At 36.8% G+C, this 22,979-nt stretch overlaps 1 protein-coding gene across 1 annotated transcript; it reads right to left on the reverse strand.

Moving 5' to 3' along the window:
* Positions 1-18,964: 18,964 nt before the first annotated feature.
* LOC110697529 lies at positions 18,965-20,696 on the reverse strand. The gene is made up of 4 exons (XM_021874896.1): positions 20,585-20,696; positions 20,236-20,491; positions 19,777-20,116; positions 18,965-19,639 (listed from the first exon to the last, which is right to left on the reverse strand). The coding sequence occupies exons 1-4, from the start codon at positions 20,694-20,696 to the stop codon at positions 18,965-18,967; spliced, it is 1,383 nt and encodes a 460-aa protein (XP_021730588.1).
* Between the last annotated feature and the right edge of the window lie 2,283 nt (positions 20,697-22,979).

Genomic DNA, 22,979 nt, shown 5'->3' on the forward strand with positions numbered 1-22,979 from the left:
CGTCTTATGTTTTCTTTTTCTCTTTGAATAAGTCGTTCATCCTTATTCTCTCTTGCTTTGTTTTGCTCGAGGACGAGCAAAAGTTTAGTTTGGGGGAATTTGATGAGTGTCATTTATGGCACCCATTTGGTTCTCTTTAGGGTGAATTTCATGCTATTCTATAGCTCTTTTCCTTAGCTTTCCTTAATTACTCTTTATTTCTTTAGTTTGCATTCTCTTAGTTGAATTTCTATTTTTATGCATTTCTTGGTTTATTTTGTTATTTTCTCTTTTATTTGCTAATTTTTCTATCATTTTCAGGTTAAGGTCGTTATCCAATGATTCCTGAGGCCCCTTCCCAAGTTTGGCATTGATTAGGATGCCCAATGTTCTCCATTTGAAGCTCAAGCATGGAGAAGTGCAAGTTCCTAAAGACCTTAGGCCGTGCATTCATGCCATGGGGGCATGATTTCTCGTGTTGAACCCACAATCATGGAGTTTGGAAACTGCAAGGTCCAATGTTTATCAAGAGCATTGAGTGAAATTCACGAGGAGCATCGACATGATGGTGAAGAGGGTTTCCCTGTACCCAGGCGCGGGTGCGTCGCAACTATGGCGCGGCCTGGTGGCGCGACCGCGCCTTTCTAGGTCTCTGTTCCATACCCAGATTTGCGCGGCCACGCTCTTCCGTATAGTTGTCCGCGCTTGTACGAGTTTATTTGGGAAGATCTGACTAATTTCTCTTTGTTAGTTTTACTATATATAGATTTTCATTCTATTTTTGGAGTGTGGATATTTTTAGAATTAGAAGAGGAAATTTTAGATCATTTTTGTAGAGAGAGAAACTCTAGATTGTAGAGAGAGAAGTTCTTGATTGATGATTGAAGATTGATGATTCTAGCATTTTCTCCATTGAATTGAAGCAAGTTTGTAAGGATTTCTTTACTGTAATGCAATCTTTAGCTTATGATTTCAATTGTTTTGTTGATTGTTCAAGTTTGAATTAAATTTGTGATTGAATTAGTTTTATTGATATGATGATGATGATGAAATTATTTTTAGCTTAGTTTTAATCTTGATTTCTATGGATTGTGAGTAGTTTTCTTGCTAGGGGAATGGTGAAGCATATATGAGTAATGGATTGATGCTAATTGGGGGAAATTGATGGAGTTGATGTTGTGATTAAATTGGTTGATTGATTAAGTGCATGTGTGTGATTAATTAAAGAGTAGCTAACTTTAATTCTTACAGTAGAATACACTGTAAGCTCACATTGATACGGAAAATATATTTGTGGCTTCCTTTTGTTGATTGAGTAGGTTTACAAGGTTCCTAGTTAGAGTCTCTCGTAGTTGACGTTAGTTTGACCTCTAGGAGATTAGCCTACCATACTCTCTTGATTGCTTAATTGATTTTCCCTTGCAACCTTCGACTTAGTCATCTCCAATCCCAATTAGTTGTTTCCATTCTGAGTATATGTGGATCCTAAACCCTAGTGCTTGATATTATTTGATTTCTTCTTGATTGTTTGATTGCTTTGGAATTTGCACACCTTACTTCATTACTTCAAGATAGCTTAGCTTTAGCATTAGCATTCATCTCCTATTCCTAGTGGTTCGACCCTCGACTTACTCCTATGCTAGGTATGAGGGTGTGTTGAGAAATTAAAAATTTTGTTTGACCGAGGAAAGATTAGTTTTCAACGACCTAGTCTCCACTCGCGACCAATTGGTTGCGCTGTTTTACGACTTCTTGGGAATTGAGCATGAGGTCGATTTACGCTGCCGATTTGAGCATGTGACACGTATTATATCCTGGTTTAGGGGACACTTGTCACTGCCCTATTGGTTCACGTGTCTAGGGTATTTTACCCTAAACATTTGGCCCTCTCAGGGGTGATGTGACTCCTTTTTTTATTCTTTTTGGAGTTTTACCGTCTCTTCTACTGTGTAGAACATCATGGTAAGAACAAAATAAATCTGCCCCTTTAACTCTTCCTTTGAGGAAGACGACACACTTAGGTTACCGACTTTAAACAGAGTAGACTCGGCTCTTCTATTTAGAAAGAGTTCGATGAAGTGTCATCCGGCTTTAAACAGAGTACCACATCTTAAAAGGAAATAAAAGTGATAGACAAGGTCAGCCTGTAACCACCAAAGTAACTATTTTTGTTGTTGCATGCTATTGTGACGACCTTCCTCAAGCTAGGGGATATCGCCTGAAGACTACTTCGCTTGTAGCTGCCTCCAATTTCTGATGTGACAGTCTTCCTCATCTTAGGGAACACCATCTCTTGATCTTTGGTGGTGTTCCCTAAGATGAGGAAGATAGTCACAGCAGAAATTGGAGGCAGCTGCAAGCGGAGCAGTCTTTAAGCGATACACTTGAGCTTGAGTAAGGTCGAGTCGTCACAATAGTATGCAACAACAAAAACGGTTTGCAAAATACCAAACTCTACAAAACACTTAAAACCACACACTAGTACTAAAAGTAGCCCCGAAGAGCTCAAATATGCATAAAATTGACCGTGGGACGAGGGATGAAATAGCATATAAAATACATACATCAAGGCCTCTAAACTCGGCTTCTCTAAGGTGGGCGAATACAACCCTTATACTTGATTTATCTCTTTAAAAGACTTTGCCAATGTGAGCAGGGTTGAATAGACACCCCGGCTGATTTGTTGCAATGGAAAAACATTGAAAAGACATTTCCAGAATTTGGGAAGGAGCCGAGGAACATAAGACTGGCATTAAGTACGGATGGGATAAATCAGTTTAGCACTCTTAGTAGTCAACATAGTATATGGCCTCTTATTCTGTCAATATACAACCTACCTCCTTGGTTGTGCATAAAGCGCAAGTACATCATGTTAACACTCTAATCCCATGTCCTAAAAAACCTAGCCATGAGATAGATGTTTATTTGGAGCCCCTTATTGACTATTTGAAACTGTAGTGGCATGAAGGTGTTGTGACATTTAATGCTCTTTCGGGTACAAATTTTAGATTAAGAGCTATTAATGTTTTTTACCATAAATGATTTTCCTGTATATGGAAATTTGTCAGGGTACAAAGTCAAAGGAGAAAAACCATGCCCTATTTGTGAGGATGACATGCAAATCACACACTTGAAGCACTGTTGCAAGAATGTGTATATGCATACCAGATGACCACTTCATCGAAATCACCCATACCGGAAGATGAGACAACAATTCAATGGGCATGTTGAGAAGGGAGTGATTCGTGAGCCATTGACAGGAATTGAATTGTATGAGAAAATTAAAAATGTTAAGACAATATTCAGTAAGATGCACAAAGAAAAATCGAAGAAGGGTGTGTTGTGGAAAAAAGTGTCAAAGTTGTTGGATCCGCCTTATTAGAAGCACTTGTCAGTTCGGTATTATCTTGATGTTCTGCACATTGAAAAAAGTGTTTGTAAGGAACTAATTAGGACTTTATTGAATTTCAAAGGGAAGACAAAGGATGGTGATAATGTGTGTAGAGACATGAAGGAAGCCAAAATTCAACCTAAGTTATGGCTTGAGGATAATCAAGCAACGAAAAAAGCATTTTTGCCCCATGCGTGTTATACATAGTGTAAAGAAGAAAAAGGATCTTTTGTAAGTGTTTGAATGAAATCAAGGTGCCGACAGGGTATTTGTTGAACATAGGGCGTTTTATTTCTAGTACTGATAAGAAAATTGTTGGTATGAAGTCCCATGATTGTCATGTGATGATGCAAGTGCTCATGCCAATTGCACTCCGAGGCCTTTTACCAAAACATGTTAGGAATGTTGTTGTGAAGCTTCGCTTATTTTTCAATGCAATTTGCTGTAAGCTGATAGATCCAAAAACACTCAACGATATGGAATATGATGTTTTTAAAACATTATGCAAATTCGAGATGTATTTTCCTCCTTCTTTTTTTGACACAATGGTTCACCTTGTTATGCACTTGCCTTGTGAGATAAAGGAGTGTGGTAATGTATTTATGCGTTGGATGTACCCTTATGAGAGGAAAATGGGTGCTTTAGCGGATAAGGCAAAAAATAGAGCAAATCTTAAAGGGAGCATCGTCAAAGGAATCATAGCAGAGGAAGCTGGGAACTATTGTTCAATGTTTTAAACTAATGCTAAAGAAATTGGGATTCTGACTTCTCATCACGAGGGAAGACTTCAAGGGAAGGGTACAGTAGGTCGGATATTGGTTAAGCCTCCACTTGATGGATATAATAAATCCCACCGAATTATGCTGCAAAACCTATCTGTAGTTCATCAATACATTAAAAAACATCTACATGAGTTGAAAATTCACAGCACCAAGATCAACTCTTATGTGTTGATGCAAGAGCAGAATCGCCACTTTTTTGAGTGCTTTGAAGGCCAGTTAGTGAAGCTTGAATTGAGTAGAAATGAGAATGTTTCAGAAACGATAAAGTGGCTTTCACGAGGTCCACAACCACTTGTTTATACTTATGAAGGTTATGATATCAATGGATTTACTTTTTCCACATGTCGTCAAGATGAACAAAGTTTGCAATAAAATACTGGTGTTGTCGTGGTTGCATCTTCTACTGAATACTCAAGTTCTAGGGATACAAGGCCAGTTGAAGCTAAACAGGCATATTACGGTGTCATTCAAGAAATTTGGGAGTAGGATTATGTTGATTTCACAATTTCTTTCTTTCGTTGCACCTGGGATGATAACCGTCGTAGTATGAAAACCGATGAGTTATTTGGATTCACCTTGGTTAACTCTAGTCGATACATTTATGGTGAAGAGCCTTTTGTATTAGCCTCATAATCAAAACAAGTATTCTACATAAAGGACAATATAGATCCACAATGGCGTGTTGTAGTTGAAGGCAAGAGAAAAATTGTGGGTGTGGAAGATGTTGTGGATGAAGAGTATGGCCAATTTGATGACATCCCTCCTTTAACAATGGGAGTGCAACATCTACAAGAAGGGGAAGATATTGTTGATGATGTAGAGTATGATCACGAGGAAGGGTTAGTTGTTCCTATAACTACAACCGAGGTTTATGTTATTGTATTCCTTTAACAATATATTTGTATTTTTTTGGCAATAAATACTGAATTTATTAACTTGGTATATATCTAAAACATTAGTTGCTTTATTATATAGTATTTACATTAATATGATTTTATTGTTATGATTTTTTATTTTAATTCTTATTAATTTCATTCTTTGTCTAGGTGTAGGCATACTTGAAGAAAACATAGATGATCATGATGGACAGGAACAATCTAGTGACATGGATGCCTCCACTTCCGAAGTAAAATCTTCTACAAGAAAGGGATGAGGCTTGTCTAAAGAAGTCCAAACATCTACACCCATGTTCCTCGAATTTGATGAGTTCGACATGCCTATTGGAAAGTGGGAATCTGCTTATGGGAAGCAAATTGGTAATTATGCTAAAAAAGTTAACATTAAAGTGAAGGGATATCCGAAGTATGATAATGTCTACAAGAAAATCTTGTGGGAGGAGAGTAAGGTAATTAAGATATAAATATGGTTAATGCTCTAAATTGAATGATACTTATAATTAATTATGAGTGTTAACATTCTCTAATGTTGTAGCGGAAGTTCCACATTGATGATCCCAAGGGTAGTAAAGAGAAAAAGTTCCATGAAGCTGTTGGTGCTAGATTTAGGAAGCACAAGTCTTGGTAATGGGCGTTACCATTAACGGGATATTCGTAACAAGCGTTTCAAGTGCCCATTATGAATAATGACTTATTGTATCAAAATAAGAACTTAGTTGTAATTAGCAAATGAAACGCTTGTTACGAATAAGTTGTTATTCGTAACGGGCATTTCAGTTGCCCGTTAAAATAAGTTCTTATTTGTAACGGACGGTTCCCATTACGAATAACAATGGCCATCCGTAACGGCCGCATACGTAACGGACGCTGCCCGTTACGGATGGGCCCTTTTTGCCTGTTATAGATGACCTTTTTTCCACTAGTGGTAGCAGCCCAATAGAGGTTCTAGAAATCAAATATGGTTCGCTTCTTAAAGAATCTTCAACAAGTGCTGCATGAGGTTGGGAAGATGTGTCTAGCCTTGCTTTCAGATGCTCTAAGGAGGTTTAGTGTTTATTTGATGCATTCATTTATGCACTTGTATGATGGGAAGTGTGTATAACACTATTAGTGAGTAATTAAATTTGATTGCTGATCAAATCCTTGTTGTCTTTTCTTCAGTTCAACATTATAAGGGTTCCTATGAGGGACGGATCAGGGAACTCTTCCAAAGGTAGCTTTTAAATGTCTTGTTAAAATGAAAACATAACCTTGCTTCTTGAATATATAGATTCAAAATGAAAGCTCCTGATTTTTTCTTTAATTAGTAAGTTTTAGTCACATAATTGTTAGTAAAATTGATGTATAATGAAATTCAAACTGATGTGCGCTTAGATTATTGTTTGATGATCCGGTCTTTTGATGTTAACAAACACGGTTATGAGAACTGGTTGCATTTTGATTTGGCCCTTCCTAGAACCCTTCCTAGAAGGTGGCTAGGCTTGGATCTAGAACTGGTTGTGGGGTTGGCCTGTTGTTTTCAGGTCTTTTGGTGTTCTGGTGGTAGTTATAACTTAGCTTTGTAAGTTGTAACTTTCTCTCTTTCGTAATAAAATCTTATTTTCCAAAAAAAAAAAAAAAAAATTGATGTATAATGAAATTCAAACTGATGTGCGCTTAGATTATTGTTTGATGTGAATATGGTAGTAAGAGTTCATTTATTGTTAGAAATTTGAATTTAGATTTTTAATCTTTGTCACAAAGTTTATATTTTGTTTGATGATCCGGTCTTTTGATGTTAACAAACACGGTTATGAGGTTGACGATCAAGTAGATGGTTGATATATTTCCCGTGATGTTAGCAAGATCTTTTCATTCATTTTTATGTTGATCACCTGTTGTATTACCTTGAACTACTTCTTAACCCCTGTGCTTGATATCTTATGAGTAACATTGCCCGGTGTTCCTGTTTTTGCCTTCTTTTTATGTTTGCTATGTGAAGTGGTGTTTTAGTATTGAGGTAAATGAACTAGACAATTGTTGAGTATTTCCTGTGAGCAATATTTTTTTTTTCATTTTTATGTCAAATATCCTGCTCTGTTGTATTATCTTGAACTTCTTTTTGATCCCATGTGCTTGGTATTTTATGAGTAATTTCTTTTTGAACTAATTCTGTATTGTAAAAGCCTATGTTAGCCTATAAAAGTTATGTATGAACCTTGATAGGTGAACCTTTGTTTTCACTTTTGAGTAATCTTGGTTTGATTTTTTAATTTTCAGGTACTTGAAGTATTTGACAAAGAAATACTTTAAGAAGCACAATGTTAGGGATTGGCTTCGTGTCATTGCTTCTAACAAGGACCGTAATGTACTGTGTACGAGTTGAGGTACTTCAATATTGCTGAGAACGAGGCTGAAAAAGAAGATTAGATTTAAAGGATCATCATTTAACTCCTATACTAGTATTAAACTTGTTTTATTATTGTTACAATTAGGATTTCCTTTAGTGGTTCTTCTAAGTTTTAGTTATTAGTTGGTTGTATATTAATTGTATACTATATTTATATAAAATATAAATATCTCTCATTAATTGATAAAACAGTGTGGAAAGCAATCTAACATTTGCTAGAGTTTTTTTCAAATTGGATCACACACTATTTGTAACGAGCAGATTTTAGGCCCGTTACAAATAAGTAGGTATTCGTAATGGGCAAAACATGTTCCATTGCGAATAATGGGGTAAATCGTAACGGACATTTGGGTGCCCGTATAAAAAAAACCCCGTTATTCATAACGAAAATTTTGGTGCCCATTACAAATAACGGGGTTATTTGTAACGGGCATTTCAAATGTTTGTTTCAAATAACCCCGTTATTCGTAATGGGCACTTGTTTGCCCGTTACAAATAATTACTTATTTGTAACGGGCAAGTGCCCGTTACAAATAACTATTACTATCCGTAATGGCTGCATACGTAACGGCTGTTACCCGTAAAGGATGGGCTATTTTTGCCTGTTACAGATACGCTTTTTTCCATTAGTGCCGCTTACAACATTATTCTTGGTCGACCCACTTTGAACGACTGCAAGGATGTCATCATCCCAGGTCTCATGCTTCACAAGTATGAAAAGGATAATGGTTTTGTTGGCTCCCTTAAAGGGGATCAAAAGACGGCAAAGGAGTGCTATCTCTTAGACGTCAAACCAACGGCTGCTGCGGCCGGTCATCCAGGAGCCAATATACCTTGACGATGTCAAGGACCCTAATTCACCCCCTCCAGCCACAAAGAAGAGAAAAATTGATCAACTGGTGGAGGTGAAGAAGGAGAAGAAATAGTAATCACTGACCGGGGAATGATCAGATGATCTCCGTCCCCAGCTGGCTGGTGAGCACATTGATAATCTTCTAGACGACAGCCGACCAGAGCGAACTATTAAGGTAGGGACGGCTTGCTTTGAAAGGTTGGGTGCAGACTTGCACCTCCTGCTAAAAGAATTCAAAGACATCTTTTCCTTTGAAGTGGAAGAGATGCCAGGCCTCAGCCCGGATCTTGCTCTCCACAAACTCGTCGTGGATCCAAATAAGAAGCCCATCCGGCAAAAAAAAGAAAGCCATTGTGAGGAGAGAAGTCAAGTGGCAGCTGCTGAGGTTAAAACGTTGTTTGACGCTGGGTTCATTCGGCCATGCGACTTCCCTGATTGGGTTACGAACGTGGTGCTTGTAAAGAAGCCGAATGGTACTTGGCGCATGTGTATTGACTACAATGACTTGAACAAGGCATGTCTAAAGGACAGTTACTTGCTCCCAAAGATCGACACCTTGGTCGACTCTGCCGCCGGGCATGCCATGATGAGTTTTATGGATGCCTATTCCGGCTTCCACCAGATAACACAGTGGAAAAAAGACCAAGAGAAGATGGCCTTCATTACTGATCAGGGGTTATTCTATTATGCGGTGCTGCCGTTTGGCTTGAAGAATGCGCCAGATACTTTCCAACATATGATTAATATAGTCTTCATTGATCAAATTGGAGGAATGTAGAGGCGTATATTAATGACATGATAGTCAAATCCAAGCTACAGACGGATCACCTTGCTGATCTCTGGGAAACCTTCACCACACTCAGGCGGTATAATGTCATGTTAAATCCCAAAAAATGTGTTTTTGGTGTTGAGTCTAGGAAGTTTCTCGGATTCTTGATTGATCAAAGAAGGATAGAGGCTAACCCCGAGAAGATAAGGGCGATAATTGACATGAAGTCACCATGCACTATCAAGGAAGCTCAGCGGCTAACCGGTATCCTGGCTGCGCATGGGAGATTCCTCAGTAGGTTAGGTGACAAGCGCCTTTAATTCTTCCAAGCAATGAGGAAGAAGACTAGATTTGAATGGGGAGATAATGCTGAGGCGGTCTTTCAAAAGTTAAAAGAACATTTACACTTCTTGCCAAGGCTTGTTAGCCCTTAACCAAAGAAGACACTATATATGTACCTAACCGTCACAAATAACGCCCGTAGTGATGTTTTCCTTGCTAAGAGAGACGGTATTTAGCTCCCGGTCTATTTCATTAGCCATGCTCTCAGAAATGCTGAACTTCAGTACCCCATGGTTGAAAAATTTGGCATTGTACTTTACATAGCTGTTAAGAAGTTGAAACCATATTTCTTGGCACATCCGGTGGTGATCTATACAGATCAACCTCTTAAGAGGCCAATGACAACCCTGGAGTCATCCGGTAGAATGCTCAAATGGGATATTGAAATGCAAAGTCTTGAAATCACCTACAAACCAAGAAAGGCAGTGAAAGGTTAGGAGTTTGCCGACTTCATTGTCGAAATGACAAGGCCGGTTGCTCCAGACAACCTGTATTAGGTTTGAAGTAGCATGTAGACGGAAGTTCTCTTATGAATGGCTGTACTCCAGGTATAATATGTCAATCTTCTAAAGGAGATAAATATGAATATGCACTACGTTTCAAGTTCTAGGCCTCAAACAATGAGGCGGAATATGAAGCCCTGTTAGCCGGCATTCGCATGTGCATGGCGGTAGGGACAACCAAATTTTTTTCTTGCTCTGATTCTAAGTTTGTCGTTAGCCAATACCATGGTGAGTATGAAGCCACCCATCCGGCTATGATCAAATATTTGAAGGCGGACAAAGCTGAAGCTAGGACACTTGAACAATATCATTTAAGTCAAGTGCCTAGGTCTGAAAACAACCAGGCGGATGCCTCCTGTGATACGCCTCGGTCAGTTTTCCATGAAGTGATGGAAAAACAAATCATATCTTATACCGAACCCATTGGAGTACTTGACCGAAGCTCTACCTGGATGGATGGCATCCGGGCATATTTGACAAATGACACGCTCCATGAATCACCCTAGGAGGCGGCCGTACTGAAGAAGCGTGCTGCAAACTACGAGATGAGAAAAGGAGAGCTCTTCAAAGCGGGGTTTATGAATCCTCTATTGAAGTGCGTCACCTCAAAAAAGGGGAAAGAAGTTCTCGAAGAATTGCAGGCGGCAAATCTTTGGCCGTTAGAGCCAGGCGGCATTATTTCACTAGTAGAAAATACGTAATGGCAGGCGGTTCAAACCCCCTAATGGGAAGTGGTTCTGAACCGCATGCCCTTAGGGGGCTTGCAAATTGGTCTTTAAAATGCTAAGCGGTTCAGAATCGCTTGCTAATTGTAGGAAAGGGCAGCGGTTTTGGCGCCAAACCGCTGCCCATTAGGGGTATTAAAAATAAAAATAAAACTTTTTTTATTGGTTTTTTTCACTTAAATTGATAAATAATAAAAATACATGTAAAAACATTAATATTTTTATTAATTAATTGTTGTAATATTATTATTTCTAATTTTCAATTACAAAAAAAAATAAATTAATAAAAAGATATTACAATTTATGATTTTCAAGAACAAAAAAATATTACAATTCTGATTTTCAACAATAAATTAACCACCCCACACCACCAGCTGCTAGCCACCAAACCACCAGCCACCAGCCACCACCCTACACCACCAACCAACAGCCACCAGCCACAACCCCACTCCACCAGTACCACGACCCCCGGCCACTCACCCACCACGACTTCCCACCAACACCAGAACACCGCCAGCACCACCACCCACCACGACCCCCACCAACACCAGAAAACCAGCCAGCACCACCATCCACCATCACTCGTCCACAACGACCCCCACCAACAACAAATCGATCTGAACAAACCAATTCAACCACCCATCACAATTAAAAAAAAAACTCCAATTTTTTTTTAAAAGATAAAAAAAAGGAAATACCTTGAATACCACCCACCTAGAGTATTTATTGTCAAATTCGACCATAAAAACCTACACCCACCGGAATACCACAATTTACAACCCATGGCTCGAAAACCCACAGGACTACCACTGGAATTCGCTCAAAAACCCACTGAACTACCACCGGAATTTGCTCGAAAACCCACAAGCTTTAATGAGGGTCTTGGCATGAGAAAGTAAAGAAATAAATGAGAGAGAAAGAGAAGGAGATGGAGAAAGGAGAGATGAGAAGATGTCGTGACAATGGAGGGGAGAGAGGAGAGAGAAATGAGGGAGTGAATGAGAGGAGAGAGATTGAACTGAGAATAGAGGAGAGAGAGGACGTGAGAGGGGATTTAATGGGCTTAGAGTTTGTGCGTGAATTGTGATCTTGGTTTTTTATTTTTTTAAATGGCAAGCGGTTTGGGGTTGAACCACTTGCCACTATATCTCATGGAAAGTGGTTTAACCTCAAACCACTTTCCATTAGATATATTGGCAAGCGGTTCAACCTTTAACTGCTTGCCATTTAATATTACAGGTTTATTTTTAAAAAAATTGGGTAAATGGCAAGCGGATTTTTAAAACCGCTTGCCATTTGGGGCTTCCCATCACTTATTTTCTACTAGTGTTTCTAGCCCACTCTTGAGTTAGATGCCATGGATTTTGTTAAAAAATGTGATAAGTGTCAAAGATTTGGCGAACTAATCCATCGCCCCGCTATTGACTTGACGACAATCCACAACACAATCCTGTTTGCTAAATAGGGCATGGACATTCTAGGTTCTTATACGCCTGCACCAGGCGGAAAGCGCTATATTCTAGTAGTTGTGGATTATTTCACCAAGTGGGTGGAAACATATGCGCTCAGGGGCGTCAAGATAAAGGATGTCATCTCCTTCATCTAGAAGAACATTATCACCCGATTTGGGGTACCTATGTCTGTGGTATTTGATAATCGTTCTCATTTTGAGACACCTCAGCTTAAGACTTGGTTGGGAGATCAAGGGATATCATATTGTATTGCATCAGTCGGCTGACCCCAAGAAAACGGTCAAGTTGAAGCCTTCAACAAACTCATCTCAGACCGTATCAAAAATAAAATTAAAAGAGCCGGAGGTTTATAGGCTAAAGAGTTAATTCATGTGCTCTGGGCCATCCAGACAACAAGAAAAGGGGCAACCGATGAAACCCCATTTTCTCATGGTTTGAAGTCGTCTTGCCCAATGAGCATTATGAGCCAACTCTACGAGTCATGCTATACGATAAAGAGGCAAATTAGGGAACCATACGGCTGGCATTGGACTCACTCCCGAAGCGTAGGGGCAATGTCGCCTTGCATCATGAAATTTACCGTATGAGAATGACTCGTGCCAATAACAAGAGAGTGCACAAACGACCCATAAAAGTTTAGGACTATGTGTTACGTAGGATGGAGGAAACTGGTAGGGCCAATGAGCAAGGGAAGCTAACTCCTAATTGGGAAGGCCCCTACAGGATCTATGAAGAAGTGAGAAACGACACATACAGGCTAGAAACTCCAGACGGTAGGCGGCTGCCTAGGACTTGAAATGTAGACAACTTGACAACGTACTACTTCTAAGACTTGTAAATTTTTGTAAATAAAAAGTCTATCAATGAAAAAGTTTCTTTTAGTTTTCAAATTGCTTTAATTACTTCGAATATATACATGCGTAATGGTAGACCATCATTTGTGCATGTACAAACGGTCTATAAAATGAATTAAACTAAGTTAAAAACTTAGTGGCTAAAATGATAATTAATTTAAGAGGCCAAATACCAGATGAAAATCTATTTCATATATTCGTCTGCTCCTATATGAGTATGGCATACGGCGACGCCCCTCCGGGTGTTACATCGAAAAGGGAATTCTATCGTTTGCTCTACAAGCATATGCAGACAGAAAAGATTAAGCGAACTTCAACTCATAGTTGTCTAGCCTAAATAGTCTAATAAAATGGTTAAGTTTAAAAACCAGATGTCAATAGTCATCAGCCGGTTGATAACTGAAGTTCTGTGTCAGAATATTCTACAAAATTGTACTAGTCACCCCAATTGGGGCAGACAAACTAGGTGTGTAAACACCCAAATGTGTCTCTCTAAAACCAAACCCGGTGATGAACACCTTTCACGTCATTTGATTATCGAACGAAGTTTAAGTGTGGAAAGTCTAGTGATGAGGATGTTTTTATTAAAATATTTTTCTTTCTGTTTTCAAAAATATTTCTTTTCTTACCCTATTTATGAAAAATAGTCACTCCAATTTGGTTTGGTCCATGATAAGGGTCCAATAATCATGTAGTTGGATTGGGCTCGTAAAGAGTTTTCCAATGGTATATTATACGCCCAATTCCGATATAGTATGAGGAAGTTGTCGATTAAGTTAAATTAGGCCCAATGAATTTTAAATGTGGCCCAATGATCTAGAGCAGGGCCTATTAATTATTATTCCTAAAGCGATTATGATTGATTTTAGCTTCTAGAAATATCTTGAACATTCTTTTTAATTCTAATGAGGTTAGAATCAATAATTATATTTTAAAGATGTTTTATTTTGAATTAAATATATTAAATCTGATTGGACGCATAATTACTTGTAACCGGTTTAAAAGGAAATTACGCGTGTAAAAGCGCGTTGTACTTTTGAACCAGCGCGAGACGATAGAGTCGTCGCCTATCTCTGACCTTCGTTGCCTGGTGACGAGCTTGTTGTCTGGCGTTGACTCATGTCATTGGCTACAGGAGGTACTTTATTCTAAATATGATTTTCTTCGATCTCGTGCTATTTTTTCCTATCAATAGGGGTCTTATCTCCATGTTTTCAAAGCACCCACGTCTACAATTTCTGTCTCTCTCTCTTTTCTTTTTCTAAACCTCCCCTTTCTCAAAATTCCTCACTCATTAGTCCTAGACACACCTAGCCAAGTACAAAGTTGCCTTCGCCCTAGACGTGAAAGGTTTGATATTTGTGAGGGTTTGGTCCCAAATCCCTATTTCAAATATTTAATTTAATTGTTTGTTTTATTATTGTTCCTTGAAGTTGCTAACGTGTGCATTTTTTTGTTAGAAAGTGGTAGGAGGCATCGAAGTAAGTACTTTAATTGTTTTATTGATCTTTTGATATAGAAATCATGCTTAGATTATTTTGTTGATTCTTATATAGTATCATGTTATGATGTTTTATTACTTCCTAGTAACATGTTTAGGGTTAACTAATATGTATGATATTATAATGATGCTTTCAATTCCTTTTCTAATATCATGTTAGTATCATGTTAGGATTAAAGCTTTGATCTTTTATGTTTAGTGACATGCTTGGGTTTGTTATTAATCTTGTTATTATCATGCCTAGGATCTTGCTAATATTATTATGCTTTAACATGAATATTATTATTATGATTGTTATTTTAATCTTGATTATTATGATTGTTATTATTATGTTGCTTGATGATATATTATTATTGTTATTTCTGGATCACGCCTTTTATGCATGTTTAAAGGGAATTTCTACATGTAATCACGCTTAATAAGATAATTAATAATCTTGTTTAAGGTTAATACACTAGTAGAATAAAGCTAAAAGACCCCGGTTCAAACCCGACTTAAGGCACCGGTTTGAACCGGTCACAATGTGGGGGTTGCCAAAAACTCCCCACTTTGCCACCGGTTCAAAAGCGGTGGTATAAACCAGTTTTGGCACCGATAAACCGGTGCCTTTATTTATTTTGGCCACCGGTTAACCGGTGCCAAAAACAAACCCCGCGCAATTTTTTTTTGTGGCAGCAACTTCTAACCGGTGCCATTTCAGTGTAATTTTTTTCCCCTTTTTTTATGCAATAATATTAAAAAAACACCCTCAAATTCTAGCAGTAATAACCTGTAATTCCAACAATAATATTAATAAAAATAGGTAACAATATTATTATTAAAATTACCAATAATAATAAAAATAGTACTAAACATTATAATAAGATACAAATTATATTAAATATAATAATTCATATATAGATATAAATATTCCCAAATTCAATAAAATAATAAAAAAAAGTGTTATATACATATATACAAAGGATAGTTAGTAATTAATGAATTATAATATAGTTAATAAGTTAACATAAATTTACAATAAAAATGACATTTACATGTTAAAGGTGATAAAAGACGCCAACATGTCATAAACTTCATTAAGTTCCTTGATTGTCAACGGACCATCCTTTTGAACCTCGCAAAATTTGAAATACAAAAAAAATTATATTCGATTTAATTAAATAGGCTAAACAATATGTACAAATATGGCCTATTTGACTTCTACTTTGCCCATTTTCTACATTTCTTATCAAATGAACTCTTTCTTTGTTATAACATGTCAATGTTTGGTAATATTAGGTGTCTAAGGCTTATAATCACATCAACAAAGCATTTTACTAAGTTTTAAGACGTATTTTACTCAAAATGGCCCAAATATGGCCTATATGACTTCTATTTAGCCCATTTCCTAAATTTCTTATCAAATGAACTATTTTTTTTTCTTATAACATGCCAATGTTACCTATTTTTATGTGTCTAAGGCTTAAAATTGAATCAATAGAGCATTTTATTATGGTTTAAGATGCTTTTTACTCAAAATGGCCCAAATATGACCCATATGAATTTACTTTGCCCATTTCCTACATTTCTTATAAATAAACTTTTTTTTCTCATAACATGTGAATATTATCTAGTTTTAGGTTTATAAGGAAAGAAATCATATTAAAAGAGCATATTAACAAAAAATGGCCCAAATATGGCCTATATGACTTCTACTTTGCCCATTTTCTACAATTCTTTTCAAATGAACTATTTTTTTTGTTATAACATGTCAATGTAAGGTAATATGAGGTGTCTAAAGCTTGAAATCACATCAATAGAGCATTTTACTAAGTTTTAAGACGCATTTTACTAAAAATGCCCAAATATGGCCTATTTGACTTCTATTTAGCCCATTTCCTACATTTTTTATAAAATGAACTCTTTCTTTCTCATAACATGTTAATGTTACCTAGTTTTATGTATCTAAGGTTTAAAATTGAATCAATAGAGCATTTTATTAAGGTTTAAGACGCTTTTTACTCAAAATGGCCCAAATATGGCCTATATGACTTTACTTTGCCCATTTTCTACATTTCTTATCAAATGAACTTTTTTTTCTCATAACATGTCAATATTATCTAGTTTTAGTTGTATAAGGAAAGAAATATTATATGACTACTATTTATCCCATTTCTTACATTTCTTATCAAATAAACTATTTTTTTCTCATAACATGTCAATGTTACCTAATTTTATGTGTCTAAGGCTTAAAGTTAAATTAATAGAACATTTTACTAAGGTTTAAGACGTTTTTTTACTCAAAATGGATCAAATATGACCTATATGACTTTACTTTGCCCATTCCTAAATTTCTTATCAAATGAACTTTTATTTTCTCATAACATGTCAATATTATCTAGGATTAGGCGTATAAGGAAAAAAAGCACATCAAAAGAGCATATTAACAAAATAATGGCCCAAATATGGCCTATATGACTTCTACTTTGCCCATTTTTTACCTTACTTATCAAATTGTTATTTAGATGAAATACTACAAGAGGGGGGGTGAATTGTAGTATGGAGATTGCTAGTCACTTTTTGCGGAATTAAAAGAAACTTAACGCAATAGAGAAATAGTACAAGAGAGATTTTACGAGGAAAACTTCCTAGGCCAAATAGGAAGTGAAAAACCTCGACCTAAAGGGATTTTGACTCAAAACATTCCACTAAATAGGCCAACGACTCTGTTACAACCTATGAGGAACTTGAGCCTCTACCGAGTTCCTCAACGAACTCATATCCCCAACAACTATTCCCTCTAATAGTTGCAGCTCGAAATCTTCCCTCAAAGACCTCTTTTCTCACTCAAGACTTCACTCAAAAACTTACTCTTTCTCTTTCTCTCAAGCTTCACTCAAAGCCTTCTCTACATACAAAGAACTCACTCAAGTTCTCACCCCAATACAAGAGTTCACTCAAACCCTTATTAATTCCCCATTACAAGAGTTCACTCAACAACTCTCAAATACATATAAAAGATATAATGTATAAAACTAATATGTTGGACAATTTGAGATATGTAAGGAACTTGGAACCTAGAGGAACTGGCTCACCAACGTGGAGAGAAAATATATTTCTTTTCTACTGCTCCACCACTTGGGACAAACTCCATTATGGAATGACTCACTTAAGCCAGACAGTTTGGAATGAATGAAAACATTTCTTTTTATAGTGCTTTAAAGACAAACCCATTCATCCCATGATCTTCAATCATAACAGTAGCGCTTCCTAAATTCTAGGCATTATCTCCATTAACTCCATGAACATAAGAAGTAATGGAAGACATGGATTGGAGTAAAAAAACATTTTCTCCATGATCTCCTTATTTTTCTCCTGTAAAATGTTGTTTCAAATTGAACGTGAAAAGCAATTTTTATTTTTCCAAAAACTTAATAAATAAAAATAGAAGTTACAAGAAAATAAAATACTAACCAAATCAGATTTTTATCAATTAAAAACTAATTCGGAATTTATTCATTAAGAATAAATATTTTATAAAAATATTTTACCCAAAATAACTATCCTATTTAATATGAAATATTAAGCCAATTAGAGATTAGATAGGAAACAACCTAAAACATATCCCTAAAATATAGGAGAAAATAAAGAGAATAAAATATCATTTTGACTAAAAAGAAAATCAGATTTTATTTTTAAAAACTTATCGTTTATAAAATAAAATCTATTTAAAATAAATTATACCAAGTCAAAACTAATTACCTAGAAAGTAGGCAAAGATACTGCAATGACTACTAACATGGAAAACTGACTTCTAGTGCTATGTAAACGTGTGTTTCTCTTATACACGAATTTTAGACTCACCCGTAAGGAACTGGCTGGTCAGCAACACCCAGTTCCTTCTAGAATATCAGTTCCTTTGAGACTGAAGTTCCAATTTAGTTCCATAGGCATGTTCCAAACAATTTCTCGTGTCCAACATACTTACATGATTCCTAGAAAAATATACTCCTATTTTTCTGTCTTGAAGCTTCTACTCCAAAGCTTATGTTCCTTCAAAGGAACTTCTCTTATCTTGTTCTCACATACGAATTGCTGCTTATTCCCTGCAAAGAACTACTTCTTAGGAACTGCATACAAAGTCTAACAATACGTTTGTACGTTTAGACTTCTTCTCTTTGTGTTCCCCCTTGGAAACTCTTCTTCTCTTTGTGTTCCCCCTGAGGAACTTAAGCACAATCCATACATTGTATGTTGGAACCATCTTCAATAATGATCTAACCTGTACTCAATCATCTTCTTGCTTCATGACTTGTTCATGCACATCTCAATACACATGTTAGTTAGATAATCACCATTTGTTCACAATCATCAAAACCTTACAACACAAATGAACTATTTCTTCGTTATAACATGTCAATGTTGGCTAATATTAGGTGTCTAAGGCTTGAAATCACATCAATAGAGCATTTTATTAAGTTTTAAGACGCATTTTACTCAAAATGGCCTAAATATGGCCAATATGACTTCTATTTAGCCCATATCCTACAATTCTTATCAATGACACCAGTCTCAAAGAAACAGAAGATAGCAGCATAGATATCAGTTTTGATCGTAGGCCAAGCCTTTTTGAAGAAAACAACATTGAAACCATCAATCCCAGGCGCCTTATCATCTCCAATCTGAGTTAGAGCATTATCAATCTCAGAAGTAGTAACCACAGCAGTCAAAATATCAATGGAGCTAGAGCTGAGTTGAGAACCTCTCCTAATAGTGGCCAAGTCAACAGCAGGGAGAGAACTAGCACTAGAACCAAGGAGCCCTTTATTAAACCCCACAATCTCATTTTCAATAAGCACATGATCTTTCAAAAGGACATCATCTTCAGTGAAGAAAGAATCAATTCTATTTCTACCTTGCTTGTGCTTCATAACAGAAAAGAAGTAGTGAGAACTGCAGTCCGCCAGCTTAATCCAATCAACCCTAGATTTCTGCTTATAAATGGACTCCTGGATATACATCCAATGCTTCACCATATTTACAGCTTCAGCCTCTTTAACATGAAGGTCAGAATTAGAATAATCCACAGCAAGCTGGTCTTGAATGGCTTTCAAAGAGGCAAGAGCCACATCAACTTTCTCGTCAACATTAGCAAAATACTTAGTGTTCAGATCTTTCAGGTTCTTTTTGTCAGATTTCAAATTCTGCTAAATAGTAACCATAGCAGAAGAATTTGTAACACTATGCCAGCTGTTTTCCACAATAAAAAAAAGTCAACATGATCAACTAGGCAATTAAGAAACCTAAAAGGTCTCCCCTTAGCAGCAACAAATCTACACACTTCAACTAAAAGAGGGTTGTGATTAGAGAGGAGAGGGGGAAGATAGATAGATTCAACATGAGAATTCAACCAAGCTTGATTCACAAGCCCCCTGTCAATCCTTGTAGCAATTCTAGTATCACCATGACCCTTATTAGACCAAGAGTAAAAAGAACCTTTACTTATGAGCTCACAAAGATCAAGATTGTCAACAAAACTTCTAAAATGGTTAACCTCATAATTAGTGACAACATTACCATTAATTCTATCATAAGAATTGGGAACAGAATTAAAGTCACCAATAACAAGCCAAGGCCCAGAAACAACTCCAAGACTAGAAATACCATCCCAAAGAGGTAACCTGTCATGAATAGAATGCAAGCCACACACAAAGGTACAGAAAATCAGATGCTGAAGATCCTTGGAGCTAATTTGGACATGAATGAACTGCTCATGAGAGGAGAGGACTAAAAGATTAACCTTGTCATGTAACCAGCCACCCACAGTCTACCCCTATGTGAAGATGAGTAGTTACAAAACCAAGACCAAGCAGACCCAAATTTCTTCTGAAGCTTAACACTCTTATCACGACCGTTAGGTTTCTTAAAACTTCTCGTCGGACCTCTACCCTTTCTCTGAGCCGGTGCCTTTACCCCCTCTCCACCACCATTGTTGTTTTGATCCTGTCCTTGGCCATGAGTTTCAGGAGTCGGGTTCTCACCAACAATCTCACATGCTGTATTTTCAATAGGCGCCGCACGTTTAGCTAAAATTTTAAATTCTTCAAGCCTACGCTCAAACTCATCTTAAGCCTGATCCTCTGGCTCACCCAAGTCAACCTCCTTATTCACATCATAAGGTTCATCCTCACCCTCATACTCGTCATCATAGTCATCATCCTCAATGTCCTCGACAAAATCAAGGTTATGATCGTCCTCCATGAGATATAAGCACTTGTCAAAACAAACATACAACAATGTATAGTAAAGTATTAGTGCAAATGAACACTCTTATGAAATTTCAAACATAAAAAAACTTCAAATATAATGCATACGGGTTTATAGAATGATTAAAGGTTAGTTCATACACAAAACAAAGGACTTGGGTTAATTAGAAGCTCATTTAAGCTAATTTCACCTACTTATGGTCCTATAACCGTGTATATGCATGATAATGAGTACACTTAGGCAATTTCAAACTACAAACATGTTAACTATAATAAATATGAGCTGTTAGAATGATTAAATGTTAGTTCATACAAAAAACAAAGGACTTATGGGTTCAGTAAAAGGTCATTTAAGCCATTTTCACTTACTTATGGTCCTATAACCAAGTATATGCATGATAATGAGTACACTTAGGCAATTTCAATGTACAAACATGTTAAATATAATGAATATGAGTTGTTAGAATGATTAAATGTTAGTTCATACATAAAACAAAGGAGCTAGGTTAAGTAGAAGGTCATTTAAGTAATTTTCACCTACTTATGGTCCTATAACCTTATATATACATGATAATGAGTACACTTAGGAAATTTCAAACTACAGACATGTTAAATATAATGAATATGAGTTGTTAGAATGATTAAATGTTCGTTTATATACAAAACAAAGGACTTGGGTTAAGTAGAAACTCATTTAAGTCATTTTCACATACTAATGGTCTTATAACCTTGTATATGCATGATAATGAGTACACTTAGGCGATTTCAAACTACAAACATGTTAGTTTATATACAAAACAAAGGATTTGGGTCAAATAAAAGCTCATTTATGTCATTTTTGCCTAATTGTGCTCCTATATACATGATAACTAAACTATATTTGTAATGAAACTATTACTAACTTTTAATCATACTACCTCAATCAGAAATTCCTTCGTTGTGGTCTGATCGCATATAACCTGCTTCGTCGTCTATGTCATTTAGTACAACAGGTCTAGGAACAGTGAAAGGTGCAGAGTCATCAAACGCATCATATTCTTCCTTATCCTCAACATCTCTAATTCCTAGGATTCTTCTTTTGCCAGCTAGCACAATAGTCCTTTTTGAATCGACTAGGTCAATTACGTAGAACACTTGCTTAGCTTGAGATGCGAAAATAAATGGTTTTGCACTATTATTCAAGTGGCCAAGATCTACAAGAGTAAAACCATCATATTTTACGTTATGCTTGATATGATCAACCCACTTACACTTGAAAAGAGCAACCGTGAAGTTACAATAATCAAGCTCCCATATTTCTTGAACTCGACCATAGTATGAAAACTTTGCATTGACAGGTGATTTATCCTTAGCACTTGCAAACTCCCTTGACGATGCCAAAAGCGTTACACCACTGTTTTGTGTGGAGGATGATTTCAAATCCTGACCTACAGTCCAAAAAGTGTACCCATTGATGTCATATCCCTCAAATGAATGAACATCATTCCTAGGACCGTACGCAAGCCACCGTACTATATCAGTCAAATTAGTATCATCCAATCGATCCATTACTCGATCACGAAACCAATTCACAAACCTCTTATTATGCTACTGCATAAGTGCCCTTTCACCTTTCGATATAAATTCGTCACGCAAACTAGCCATGTGCTCGTCTAAATATGGGTGCACATCTGCAACATGGTGCAACACATAAAGGTGTACTTGTAAGAACTGATCTCGGTCAGGTGACATTCGTTTCGACCCAATTGTGCCATGACCATCAAGTCTCCCTTCATGTCGATAAGTAGGAAGACCAATAGGTTGAGCAAGGGCTATGTAGTCCGCCACAAAGTTACCTATCTCCTCACCCACGGTCCCTTGCATCATACTTCCTTCAGGGTGAGCCTGGTTTCGTACTTTATTTTGCAATGTACCCATGTGTCTTTTAAAAGGATATCACCACCTCATGAACACTGGACCGCAAGTCTTAATCTCACGCACCAAATGAAGAATCGGATGAACCATTATGTCAAAAAATGAGGGTGGGAAACATCTCAAATTTGCATAAAGTCACAACCACATTTTCTTGCAAAGCATCTAGTGTACAAGGATCAAGCACTTTGCTAAAAATTGTATTGAAAACCAAACAAAGGCTTGTAATCTCTTCCCTCACGTGCTTCAGTAGAATACCACTCATTGCAATCGGTAGGAATACTTGCATCATAATGTGACAATCATAGGATTTCATACTTGTTAGCTTCAATTCTCCATTCAAGGTAAAAAATCTTTTCATGTTAGA

Source organism: Chenopodium quinoa, unplaced genomic scaffold (assembly GCF_001683475.1).
Source record: "Chenopodium quinoa cultivar QQ74 unplaced genomic scaffold, ASM168347v1, whole genome shotgun sequence".
NCBI classification, from domain to species: domain Eukaryota; kingdom Viridiplantae; phylum Streptophyta; class Magnoliopsida; order Caryophyllales; family Amaranthaceae; genus Chenopodium; species Chenopodium quinoa.